The sequence below is a fragment of the Barbus barbus genome (assembly GCF_936440315.1).
Source record: "Barbus barbus genome assembly, chromosome: 19".
NCBI lineage: Eukaryota > Metazoa > Chordata > Actinopteri > Cypriniformes > Cyprinidae > Barbus > Barbus barbus.
Window position 1 is genome coordinate 26,393,654 of NC_136747.1, and position 13,343 is coordinate 26,406,996.

General features: G+C 37.8%; 2 protein-coding genes across 2 annotated transcripts; one reads left to right on the forward strand and one right to left on the reverse strand.

Moving 5' to 3' along the window:
• Positions 1-22: 22 nt before the first annotated feature.
• Positions 23-8,575, reverse strand: LOC306884831 (succinate dehydrogenase [ubiquinone] flavoprotein subunit, mitochondrial). Its single transcript, XM_079441047.1, has 15 exons — positions 7,954-8,575; positions 7,030-7,113; positions 6,704-6,865; positions 6,066-6,209; positions 5,731-5,895; positions 5,430-5,578; positions 4,402-4,526; positions 3,999-4,167; positions 3,637-3,832; positions 2,626-2,797; positions 2,360-2,478; positions 2,046-2,157; positions 1,451-1,581; positions 837-950; positions 23-679 (listed from the first exon to the last, which is right to left on the reverse strand). Exons 1-15 carry the CDS (start codon positions 8,011-8,013, stop codon positions 593-595), a joined length of 1,989 nt encoding a protein of 662 aa, XP_079297173.1. The 5' UTR covers positions 8,014-8,575; the 3' UTR covers positions 23-592.
• Positions 8,576-8,644: 69 nt separating this feature from the next.
• LOC306884832 (coiled-coil domain-containing protein 127-like) lies at positions 8,645-12,407 on the forward strand. The gene is made up of 4 exons (XM_079441048.1): positions 8,645-8,874; positions 9,226-9,360; positions 9,948-11,663; positions 11,782-12,407. Exons 2-3 carry the CDS (start codon positions 9,237-9,239, stop codon positions 10,622-10,624), a joined length of 801 nt encoding a protein of 266 aa, XP_079297174.1. The 5' UTR covers positions 8,645-8,874; positions 9,226-9,236; the 3' UTR covers positions 10,625-11,663; positions 11,782-12,407.
• The last annotated feature ends 936 nt before the right edge of the window (positions 12,408-13,343 follow it).

Here is a 13,343-nt window from a genome sequence, read left to right on the forward strand (position 1 = left end):
TTTAGCCCATATAACAGACCCTGTCATTATCACCCGGATCATCTTTATTGAGTTTAAACAGAACCTACAAAACAAAACATGCAAGATGTACAGAACTTTACATACAGATGAGTTGGGAAATATATTCAAGCATGAAAGGCCACAAGGTCAAATACATACAAAACCGTACATTGCATTAGCATTACAAACTGCTAAGCTAAAGTGTTGACTTATTTAATCTATTTTCCACAATGTGCAAGTGCTTCTCATTTCATTAAGACAATCATTCAACATTTAAATACTAAATCTTTAATGATTTATTTGCAAGCACAGTTTAGAGCAAATGTGAGGGATGAGTTTCAGTGACATACATCAATATCACACAGCTGTTATTATTGTCTTCAGTTACAGAACAGCTGAATCTTTGTCATGGAGCCTGACTAGTACAGTGGTATTTCAACTTTATTGTGTGAATTTTGAGATACGAATCGTATTGTGGTAATATTTCAATAAAATATAGCCTGTCAGTGTCAATAACGAGATATTCATTTATTTATTGGCTGATTATAAATAAGCAAAAGAGCAAAGTCAGCTGGGGCACATTAGGATGTGTTTAATAGGAACGGATTGCAGGGGGAATAGCAGCACATTCTTCTGCGTTCAGAGAGTAGTCAATCACAGGCCTGTATTCCAGAGTAACCTGAAACACACGTTAGCGCATATTAATGTACACTTTCTTAAACATACAGCTTCCTGTATGCAGAATAACAAAAAAGATTTAAAGGTAAACAAATGAAGGGAAAAGGTAACAATGGCAAAACATTCCCACAATGAAACCGATGGTTCATTACATTTACCTTTCCTGTCTTGGGATCCACGTAGGACATGGTGTGTTTCCTCCAGTGCTGGTCGAAAGGCTTCATCACTTGTCCCTGCAGAGGCTTGGAGTAATCATACTCATCCAGACGGTCCTGTACGGAAGACAAAAACATATTATCAACATGACAATTGTGTCTTTAACACTACGATGCCTATTAAAGAAATAGTTCACCCAAAAATGAAAATATGCACACACAAAAAAGATGCTTTCACCCTCAGGCCATCAAAGAGGTAGATGAATTTTGTTTCTTCATCAGATTTGGAGAAATGTAGCATTTCCATCACTTGGTCAGCAATGGATCCCCTGCAGTGAATGGGTGCCGTCAGAGTCCAAACAGGTGATAAAAACGTCACGATAATCCACACCACTCCAGACCATCAATTAACATCTTGTGAAGTGATGGACTGGAGTGGTGTGGATTACTTGGGATGCGGTTTGGACTCTCATTCTGACGGCACCCATTCACTGCAGAGGATCCATTGTTGAACAAGTGAAGTAATGCTACACTTCTGTCTCAGACAGCTTTATTACAGCTTTGTAAAAGTACAAAATGTTGTCCTTGGACAAGTTTGCTGGTTTCAGACAGTTCACCTTGAAGTCCTCGCGGGCGTGAGCTCCTCTGCTCTCTTTACGTGCCTCAGCGGAGACGATTGTCTGCACCGCGTTCAACATCAGATTCTGCAGCTCCAGAGTTTCCACCAGATCAGTGTTCCAGACAATGCCTGAAGTCATAAAAACAGCCCAAAATGCTATAGGAACCATCATATTGCAGCAATAACACAACCTTTCCAATATAGTAATGCAGATCAGGAAACAAACAAAGAGCAAATCTAAAGACTAAAATGATTACTCATTAGCAAACACTACCATTTTTAGATTAAAATGTGTTTTAAAGGTTCTTCTGCTCAAGGCTGCATTTATTTGATTACAATAAAAAGTGAAATATTATAAATATTAAAGTGAAATATTATAATTTAAAGTAAGTTTTCTATTTGAATATATTTTAAAATGTAATTTATTCCTCTGATGGAAAATAAAATTCAGTCTGTCACTTTTAATAAATGCTGAATGAAAATACTAAAATATTAATCATACTTGTCCCCAAGCTTTTGAACAATACTGCATGTGAGTGTAGAGATATTCAGTTTCTAATTTATTCAGCTCTCCTTAACCAGTCGTCACTGACCTCTGTCAAATGTCTTAATGTCATCCATAGACTTGTAGACGGAGTCCATCTTTTCACAACCCTCCTTCAGGACGTCTCCGGTGCGGAACACAGCAGCGTGATTCTGCATGGTCTGAGGTCCAAGAGAAACACAAAACAGGTTAAATTATTTTGAAATGGGTATTTTATTATAACCACTTGAGATCATCCTAAATCATAAGATGAGGCTTCCATATGCTTCAATTCGGCAGGAAAATTCATTGCAGCATCCTTTTGATCAGTCAAGCACTTTATTATTCTTTTAAGAAATAAAAAACTACAGTGAAGTGACAGACCTTCTGCATATTCAGTCTGATCTCTGAGGTTCTGGTACTGCCGTTAGCAAAGCGGATCTTGTCCAGATTGGCGACAGATGCTTCTCCTGCATTGGGTTTCAGAGGGGAAAGCCTCTCTCCTATAATACAAGATAGACAGATAATCACAATTGAATGTATAAAAATGTACATAATTACTAAATCACTGCTTTTCAGGATTAATGTCTTTTGTCTAAAAAAGGCAATTATCAGGCATTCCTTCACCATTTCAGAGTGTACTGAAGTACCTGGAGTGTTTGTCTCAGCAATGGTCAGGGCACATGCACGTCCAAACACAACCAGATCCAGCAGTGAGTTGGCGCCCAGACGGTTTGCACCGTGCACCGATGCACAACCGGCTTCTCCGCAGGCGTACAGGCCTGGCACCACCATATCCTCTCCATTCTTATGGGTGATGACCTGCCACGATTAGAGAGAGGATATTAGCATTATATTCTCATGACAAGTGTGTCACTTCCAAACAGTGATTTTACCATTTGTGTTTAACCCTCATAATGCATTCAAAGAATCAGTATTTTATAAAACAACCATAGCTTAATTTTTTTTTTTTTTAATACAGTTAAAGGAAATTAATTAAAATGTTGAATTTATATCTCCTGATTGCTCAAAAAAGTAAAAAAAGAAACAATAAAAACATTACTCCGATATGAACTTGCATAAACATTCATTTTCAGATGAACAGGTAATTAATTTTTATGATGCACTGCAATGGTTCATGAACAGGCCTTTATCAACAAAATTCAGTCCCAATAGTGTGGGAGAAATGGGAAAAAGGTTTTTACACTAATAACATCATATATAATTTTACAAAAAGCATTTGACACTTGGCATTCAATACATGAAATATTGTTCTTTTAATGGCTGTATATCTTAACTTTTTTTTTTATTATTAATAAATGATGTGCATTTGCATAGTTTCATTCCCTTAACCCTTATAGATTTATTTGATTTTTTTTTGTTGTATTTTTACTGTCACTTTGAAATGTAATGTTTTTTTTTTTTTTTGCAATTTAATTGATCCTAAGTAAATATAATTTTCTTTAAAAAATAAAATAAAACTTATTGATCCCAATTATATTGGAATGGTAGTGTAAATCTATTACAACTACAGTTCTAATATAAGGTGCTATGACAAACAGTGCAGGACAAATAATACTTCATTTTGTATTAAGCATTTGGAGTTCATTCAAATGCCTAACCGAAGCACTAGCAATAGTAATAGTCATGCATCACAATACCTGTCCCTTATAGTTGGTGGGGATGCCGCCCATGTTGTAGTGGACGGTGGGTAATACTGGGATGGGCTCTTTTGTGACGTCCACTCCAGCAAAGATCATGGCGGTCTCAGAGATGCCGGGCAGGCGAGTAGCAAGCTGCTGGGGAGGAAGATGATGAAGCTGCAGGTAGACGTGGTCTTTATCTGGCCCAACACCTCTGGGGAGAACAGGGTGGAAACTCATTTTTAGAAACTTATCACCAGTTTATTTTTCAAGAGAGCTCATTTGTTAACCAGTCAGTCACACACTTGCAACATCTTAAAGAGTACATTAAAATGTACTCTTTAATACTGATATTACAGTAAAACTGAAGTATATTATACCTTCCTTCCCTGATCTCAATGGTCATGGACCGTGAGACCACGTCCCTAGAGGCCAAATCTTTGGCATTGGGTGCGTAACGTTCCATGAACCTCTCGCCTTCGCTGTTGATCAAGATTCCTCCCTCTCCACGGCAGCCCTCTGTGATCAGGCATCCGGCTCCATAGATTCCTGAGAGAAATTACATCAGTGGTCATGTCATTTCAAACCAGTCATAGGGTGGCTGAGGGCATCAGTGAATGAGCTGGATATTTATAACACAGCTGATCGAGTAGACACATGTAAACACGGCAAAGAAATAGTATAACCACGGCTGTAATATATATCAGTTAGATATTGCCAAAGGGATGCTATAGCATCGAGGTATTCTAAAGGACTTTTCCAGGCTTATGAAAGAAAGCTCACCTGTGGGGTGGAACTGCACAAATTCGAGATCCTGGCAGGGCAGTCCAGCACGGGTCACCATGGCATTACCGTCTCCTGTACTGGTATGGGCTGATGTACAGCTGAAGTATGTGCGGCCATAACCACTGCACAGAAAACACAATACATATCTTTATTTTTTATGATGTAATAACACACTGTAATAATACTATTTATATCCTCATAATAAAAGATTTTATCAAATAATACTTTTTACAAATAGCTATTTTTTAAATAAACGTTTTTGTCATTAAAACAAAACAATCATAAAATAAATAAATAATTTCAAACAATCAATCAAACTTATAAAGCTGCAATTAAAAAGTAGCTATAGAAAAACTAAATCAAAACTAAAAATATTCAATTCATTATCGTAATGAAATAAAGCTGAAATATAACTTTGATGAATAACTTAAATTAGGAAAAAAATAACTAATTGAAATAAAACATGAAGTGCTAAAATGACTAAAAAATAATTAGTGAAGTAAAATGAATTTATCAATTAAATTAATTAAAATAAAAAAAAAATAGCACTAATAAAAAAATAAACTGTTAAGTCCATAGCAAAATTACTACAACTTAAATGAAAATAAACCGAAAACATAAAAATAAAAGCTAATTCAAAATATTAATAAACACTATAGTAGTATATGAATATTACTATAACAACAGTGCTGGTTGCTTAAAGGGATAGTTCACTCAAAATTGAAAATTATGACATCATTCACTCACCCTCAAGTTGTTCCAAACCTGTATGAATTTCTTTCTTCTGGTAAACACTAAAAATAGAAAGATGTTTTGAAGGATGTGGGTAACCAAACAGTTGCTGGTCTCTTACTATGGAAAATCAATGGGTACCGGTAATTGTTTGGTTACCCACATTCTTCAAAATATCTTCTTTTGTGTTCAGCAGAAGAAAGTAAGTCATACAGGTTTGGAACAACTTGAAATTGAGTAAATGACTAATTTTAATATCCCTTTAAGACAGAAAACCTGATCATTTCCCTTACCCAGTGGCAATGACTGTGTTCTTGGCTCTGAAACGGTGGATGGATCCGTCCTCCATGCACAGTGCGATGACTCCCTTACACTCGCCATCCTCCATCAGCAGATCCAGGGCAAAATACTCCACAAAGTAACTGGTGTCATACCTTAGAGACTAAACACCCACAGACACAATTAGACCGAGTGCTCAACAGGTGTTCCAGTTCAAGCTGAATTGTTTTGTAACTTCTACTAGGATTTCAGGTCTCGATTTCTTGACGTTTTAAGGAACATCAGCCCAGATCACATCCACAGACTCTCACTGACCCGTCCATAGAGTGTGTGGAGAAGAGAGTGACCCGTCCGGTCTGCCACACAGCAGCATCTGTGAGCCTGACCTCCTTTACCGAACTTCAGACTCTGGCCTCCGAAGGCACGCTGATAGATCTTGCCGTCCTCGGTGCGGCTGAACGGCATACCGAAGTTCTCCAGCTGAAAAGACACAACAACCTCTGACGAGATGGAAATCACAATCTAAATCAATTATAGTGAAGTGAAGCACAGCTTGGGTTAGAGACAAGGAAACAGGAGTTCAGAAATCACTCTTATCCAGTATCCTGGCAGTAAAGGTGACAGCGGCAGGCTCTGTAACCGTCTCTCACCTCCACCACTGCAGCAGGCGCCTGCTCCGTCATGTAGTGAATGGCATCCTGGTCTCCCAGCCAATCAGATCCCTTCACTGTGTCATAGAAGTGCCAACGCCAGTCATCATCCTCCATGTTGCCTAATGCAGCATTAATTCCACCCTATTTTATAAAGAAAAAGGAAAGAGGAAGTTGTAATCCACTATAAATGAACATTATGTCTTTATATATAAATGTAATAATACAAATCGATTGAGACCTGCCATATATTATATTCTAAGAGAATATTAATGATGTATTAGTTCGAACAACACTTAAAACAGCCCACTTATCAGTGCTTTTATTTTTTCAGAGTGGTGTAAGAATATCAGAGGTGTAGTTTCAAAGGTTGAACTTCACTGTGAACTTTAGACTTCTTTAGCTGAAAATCAGAAGTGATTCCGATTCACTCTTTTCCTGAGCAAATCACATGAATCTGATGCATTAGAGTCTGAATATTTATTGTCCTGGCTTTAGTAATTACCTGCAATAAATATTAGCAAAACCTGACCTATAAATCCTAGCATAAATCCAGATGACAGACGGGTTGTGCTGCTGAATTATATGAGAGGGTATAAGAGCGCAGATTGTTTGATTACTAGGGGAAATCTCCAAACCTGTGCGGCCACTGTGTGTGAGCGGGTGGGGAAAAGTTTGGTGACACAGGCGGTGTTAAAACCGGCCTCTGACAGACCGAACGCCGCACGCAGCCCTGCGCCACCGGCTCCCACCACGACAGCATCAAACTCATGATCAACTACTGCATACTGAGTGGAGATCTGAGGGAACAAATACCAACAACACAATCATCACACAAGGCCACTAACCTATGATATCTAATGCTGTTTCACTGAAGTGGCAATAACCTTATTAGCCTGCAATGGTGGTGCATATATGCATATAACTGTACAAATGAAAGCAAGGAAGTATTATAAATACTTACACCATCTGAGACTTTTGCATCTCCCTTTTTTCCATAGATTGAGAAATGCAACTTGCGGTTGCTCGCCTGGCACACCGCTGGAAGCTGGATGAAGCAACAAAAAGTGTGTTTAAGAGTTAAAAACCGAAGCAAAATCACATGTTTATCTATGTTTGTATATTTCAATGCTTAATTGAGTATTTAATCAGTCCAATTCAATACAAATTCATTTATACAGACAGTTTCAAAGCAGCTTTACAGTTTCAACCATTTAAAATAGATATCATTTATTTGTTTATTTACTTCACCTCCTTTCTGCTAGTTTTTTCTTCATTTATTTATTATTTTTCTATTCCGTATATTAAAATAAATATAAAATAAAAATATACCTGCAATAAAAATCTTGCAGTCTTTTAGTAAATGGCTACAACACAACATAGTATCAACAATCAAATGTATTCTGGTCTTTTCTGGTGACATAACAGCGAGACATCATTAGTTTCATTCTAATAGATAGCTAAAATATAAGCTGGAGACTGTTTGAGGATACATGAGAGCCGCAATCGAATAAAAATCATGCATCCAGACACTTAAAAAGTGATATTATTTAACATAATAACATGAGCATTCAACATCACATGGCTAATGGTAATGTTGCTCTATGAAATAACACAAGACTTTAGGTGAAAAACCATCAAGCATCACTGCTAAAAGACAAACTCCATCAATAAAACAGCATCACATAAAACATACACTCATGTATCAGAGGTACTGACACATACGTAACAGTGTTACTTAACCCAGCAGATGATGGTTACAAAACCAACACAAAACAGACTACAACAGATCACAGCGACATCCCAGTAAAAAGCAGTTCAACTTATGGCATGCACTGACCAAATGTCTTTAAAATATAAAGTATGCAAAGTATAAGAGAGGACTTACAGCTTTAGATGACACTATCTTTCTCCCGAGGACACGGGAGGCAACGCACACAGCAGCCATGTTACTCGACTCAATGAGCTCGTGAACGCGCTTGAAGGGAAGTCCGACTCATTTCAACGATTCGGTTCCTTTAAATGATTCAGTGATTCTTTTCCTCCTTGGCATCGCGGCTCGATTATTTTTCAGTTAAAAGTTGTTTATTGTAATTGCATAGGTCAGTTTGTTGTAGCAGTGATTCAGTCCATAAAAAGTACTTTCATTCAATCTTCGGTTCACTTAAACAACAGCTTTCGTTCTTATATTCAGTTGTTGACTTTATAATAACCGCTCGGAAATCGGGTTTCCATCAACTATGTTAAGTTATACCAAGTACACACAATCCATATTCATTTAAAATATGTATATAAATGCTTACTAACAAATACGACATACATTTCTCTCTCTCTCTCTCGATCAATCAATTAATGATAATTATAAACGAGTAATTTTAATAAATAAAAGATTTAAACATCTGCCACTTAATTTAACACGTAATTACATAAAAGATTGCTGTGAATACACAGAGCAGGTGCACATGCGTGTTTGGTAGCTACCAAGCTCAGCCACTGTTTGAAAAGATCCGAACGAATCGGTTTGAATGATTCACGAATCGCCAGCTTCAGTGAGGACCGTACCAATGATTGTCCACAGTGGGGGGATTTGTCGGTTAGCGTTGTGCATAAAAAACAAAAAACAAAACTTGCTTTGTAGCTGGGTGGAGTTATTTATTGTAAACACCACTGTATAGAGTAACCCTCACACTTATAAATAAGCGATAATTTTGTCGAAGAGCACAGACGCAGGCGTTAGCCCTACCTATGTATGGAAGAGACTATTTGAATATATTAGATAAGGGACGAGTGCTTTGAATACTCTCGCAAGGTAACGATGATATTTGATGCATTGTATTGCCAAAATGTATTGTGCTTGCATGATTATTGGTAAATATTATTTATTAAAGAATAGTATCTAGCCAAATCTCCTATGGATGTCGTTGGAACAGGAAGTGACATATTTCAGGAAGGTCTTGCGCTGCTCAAGTTTCTAGTTTTGTATTGAAAGAGAATACAACTTCAGTTTCCATTTGTTTGCATAAGGACAATAAAGCATCACTACAAATGAAAATTAGGCAGTTTTCTTCAGTCATTTAATGTCAGCATTTACAGCTGCCTTTCCCTATTTTATCATAGTGGTCAAATGTTTGATATAGAAGTATGCATTTTTTTCTTTCAGCTGCAGTCCACATGAATAACCTGAATGATCCTCAGGACTGGAATATAAGGCCAGAGAGGCAGGGTGATGGTGGTGGTGACAGCAGCAAGTGGAACTATGCCCTCCTGGTGCCCATGCTGGGACTCGCTGCCTTTCGTATGAACTACACAACACTACTGCTTCCACAGCATGTACACTGGGAATAATTAGGGCTGGATGCAGGTTGGGGGGGTCATGAAAATATGTAATTTCCATACCTAAAATAAACATTTTACAATCACTGCAGATTGATCATAAACAAAGAAAAGGCTTCTAACTAGTGGCAGTCCTTCACAAAACTTAACATCTACCACAGTCTATCATGCAAAATGTTCCAATGTTACAAGCATTTCATCCAAATGTAATTTATGCAATATTTCAAACCTTTAACCCACGGGGGTAAATCAACATAGAGGCTCCCTGATGTGCAAAAATTATATGTAATATTAGAATGTTTGCATGAGCAGGTGGTACTGGTCAGAAATTCAGCAGCAGGGGCATTAAGAAAACAGTCCTGCACAGGGCTTTAATACAAAAATGCATTCAATGAATGGCGACTGTACAAAGCAAAAGCTGAATCCCGGACATTCTGAATCCCGACCGGACGCATTTTTTTTAGGTCCAAAAAGAGGACATGACCAGGGAAAAGAGGACGTATGGTCACTCTAGAGTAATTTCTTTTTTTGTCTTGTGTTATGTCTTAGGATGGATCTGGTCCAAAGAGTCTCAAAAGGAAATCGAGGAGGCCAAGGTCAAGTATGAAAAGACTATAAAGACAATCCAGAAGGACCTGGATGTGAAATACCGACAGACGGTCTCTGAAAACCACAGAGAAACAGCTCAGCTCGAGCTTGATCTAGAGAAAGAAAAGCAGCGGGCGCATGGCTACCGTCAAGCCCTGGCTTCCCAGAGTCGGCAGCTCGAGGAGGAACGCAGAGGCATGAGGTTGGAACGTGAAGCTCTAGAAAACGAGAGATCTAGATTGCGTTATGCAGGACCTGGTGGTGCCCTCTTCCACGGGGCCTTGGAAAAGGAGAAGGAGCGAGAGTGGAGGGCTTCACTGGCTCTGAAGGATGTAGAGTACAGGCTGGTGGAAAGGCAAAGGGCCTTTTGCAGTATTTTGGTGTCCCGTGCGAGGAGGGTGGAGATGGAGAAGGACCTTCTGGTTCGTACGGCCAAAGAGCCCCTTCTTGCACATCTGGAGGACGGTCTCAGGGATATTTTTAAGAATGATCGCAGCTGTGCCGAGTATCTCAACACAGATGAGCGCAGGAATGGGAGTCTGATGTGGCTGTATCTCAGATACTGGAAGCTGCAGCTCACTCTTCAAACACACCAGAGAGCTGAGGCTGCTATGCTTGGCACACAGACAAAAGAGTGACATTGGGAGAGCAGATGAATCTGTATCACTAAAATTACGTATTTTAAAAGACCTAATTGTCAATAAAGTTAATAAGATTTGATTTTATTATATTGGTTTCTTTGTGGGAGGAGCAAATTCAGATTTGTGTCAATAGGACATACATAATAAAATACCAAATATTTAAATGTAGTAAAATAGTGCTCAAATATCCATCCATATACCTCATCCATATTATATAATTACGACACTGTTGACAGTCCATCTCAATGTGACCTTTTCCTCACATTTTATTTTCCTAGTATATTAATCAGAGGGTGTAATATGGTAATAACAGATTTACATTTATGCATCAAGACTCTTTTATAAAAGGTGACATAAAACAGAGCAACATACGCAATTTCTCACAGAGACAACAACATTTAGCAATGCACAACGCCAGATTTATTATAAGAAGTGAAATGAAAAGAAGAAAGTGAATTATAAGCAATGCAATGCAAAACTTTCTTTAGCGAATGAAATCAGGCCAGCTCATGTCTTTAAAAGGGGGTGGGAATTTAAATAAGCTTTGCACTTGCAGAACCAGTTTAACCGGCGCTGAATAAATAGTTTGAGGTGAAAAGCTATGAAAAGATTCATGCGGAATCACAGCATTTACTGTATCTGTCCATCTGTTCTGATACTTAAAGGGAAGGTAAGTTAATCTTTAATATTATATGAAAGCCTGAAAGAATTTAATATAAAAAATATATATGCAAAGCAATAGGATTTGGGTAAAGTCATAAAGCCACACCTAATGTGTAGGAACATGTTGCAAGTCGTTGCTTGCAGTCAATTTCTTTTCTCTCTGAAAGTGAAAGTGATTTGACAAACTGAGAGCATGTTCAAATAAAAGCTGTTCTGGCTTGTTTTGGATTCCTCTGGATTTGGATTTTGGATTCAGTCAAAATGAATGATCTGAATGCACAAAGAAATCAAATTAATGGAGCAAATGGAAAAGGTGGAGATGATAAATGGAGCTGGCCTCTGCTGATTTCACTGTCCGGCTTCGCGTTGTACCGTAAGCATTGCATTCTGAAAAAATGCTTTGTAATAATTTTATGTGCATTTTGTTTTCTCTTTTCTAGAACTTTATAGATCACGTTTCTGCACTGACAGTATTCTTTGCTTCTTTACAGAATTGTACATGCAAAAGAGAACAAAAAATGAAATCGATTGTTTGAGGAGAAGCATTGAGAAAGACAGAAGGGAGGACAAAGCCATGGTTGTGATTCACGAGATCCGCAGGTTGTTGTACACAAGACGAGATATCATTTGCAACAATATTCCATATTTTTTTCAGCAGACCAGAGAGGAAGAGTTAACCAACGTGGCCTCCAGTGACCCTATTGCACGTCAACTCAATATAAAAGCTGATCTCCTCAAGATCTTCCAGCATCCTGAACCCTGCTCAAGAGCCACAATAGACACATGTGTTGAAGACTGGCAGAGAAAACTTAAGGACTTACTTGAAAATGAGCAAAAATAGATTGACACACAGTTTTATAAGGATAAATTTAGGGAAAAAATCAGGATTTGTTTGATCCAGTGTGACACTACAGTTATGTTTGTGTGTTGTGTTTTAATGTCGGTTGTATGTGAATGTGTGAATGTTCAGTGTGATATTCAAAAACGTCTGTCTGTTATGAAACTGAGCTGAACCAATGATTCCCACTGCGTATCGTCAAGGTATATCAACTGTGTTAATGCAGTTTGCAAAATAAAAGTGTTACACACAGAAAAGTGTGTAGATTGATTTTATACTTAAGAGCTGCTAACAAGTCAGTTATTCACATTATTCATGTTCACATTTACATTGCTCATGTTCTTTCTGAATTTAAACGTGCAAACAGCAACATAATATTATGGTAAAATTAGTTTATATGCAGGATTATGTTTAAAAAAAGTGTAGACTCACATTTGTTTATTAGGTTAAATTGTAGCTTACGCACAGTTGGTGCAAAGGCACATATAAAACAAATTGTAGTCCACATCAACCACAAATTTTTGATCCTGATCAGTGCAGTGAAAAAAAATAGAATTTTGAAACCATGAGATGCATTAAAATCCCGCGCATGCTTTAGCAGGCATGATACTTAAGCAGGGCAGAGAGTGCCTGAGACCTCCCAAACTCAACAGTGCCCCACAATTTTGCAACGTAAATCTGTAGTGAAAAAGGGAACTAATTGAGAGCCATTGGGGCAGTTTTGAAACTGCCCCACTTATTTTCACGTAACCTTACGAAACCTCGCTCCACCCAGACAATATCAATCTACTTCAGCTATGTGTCTGCATCAGGTCAGTAACTAGTTGGCATGTCTGTTTTTTTTCCCTATGTGAAGTAGTGGATCAAATTAACAAAGTATAAATCCCTTAGTTTAAATGAGCTCACATGAATAGCCTTTATATGGTTCTATTGTGTTTGTTTTATTATTATTCTAAGAACAGACATATGATCTTCTTTCCTCACCCGAATTACTCAACAACTTGTAACATTCTAAATCAACATTTGGTTGCTTGGGGGTTCATCGGCCTTGTCAGAACCGCTAAGGTGGTCACTGTAGAAGATTTTTATTAGTCAAAATATGAATTAATCAAGTATAATTAATGTGAATCTAACCACTTGTATATTAAGTTATATTTCCAATATAAGCATATGCCTGTGTGTTAAGGGCTCGCATGGAGGGCATGTTCTGACCCT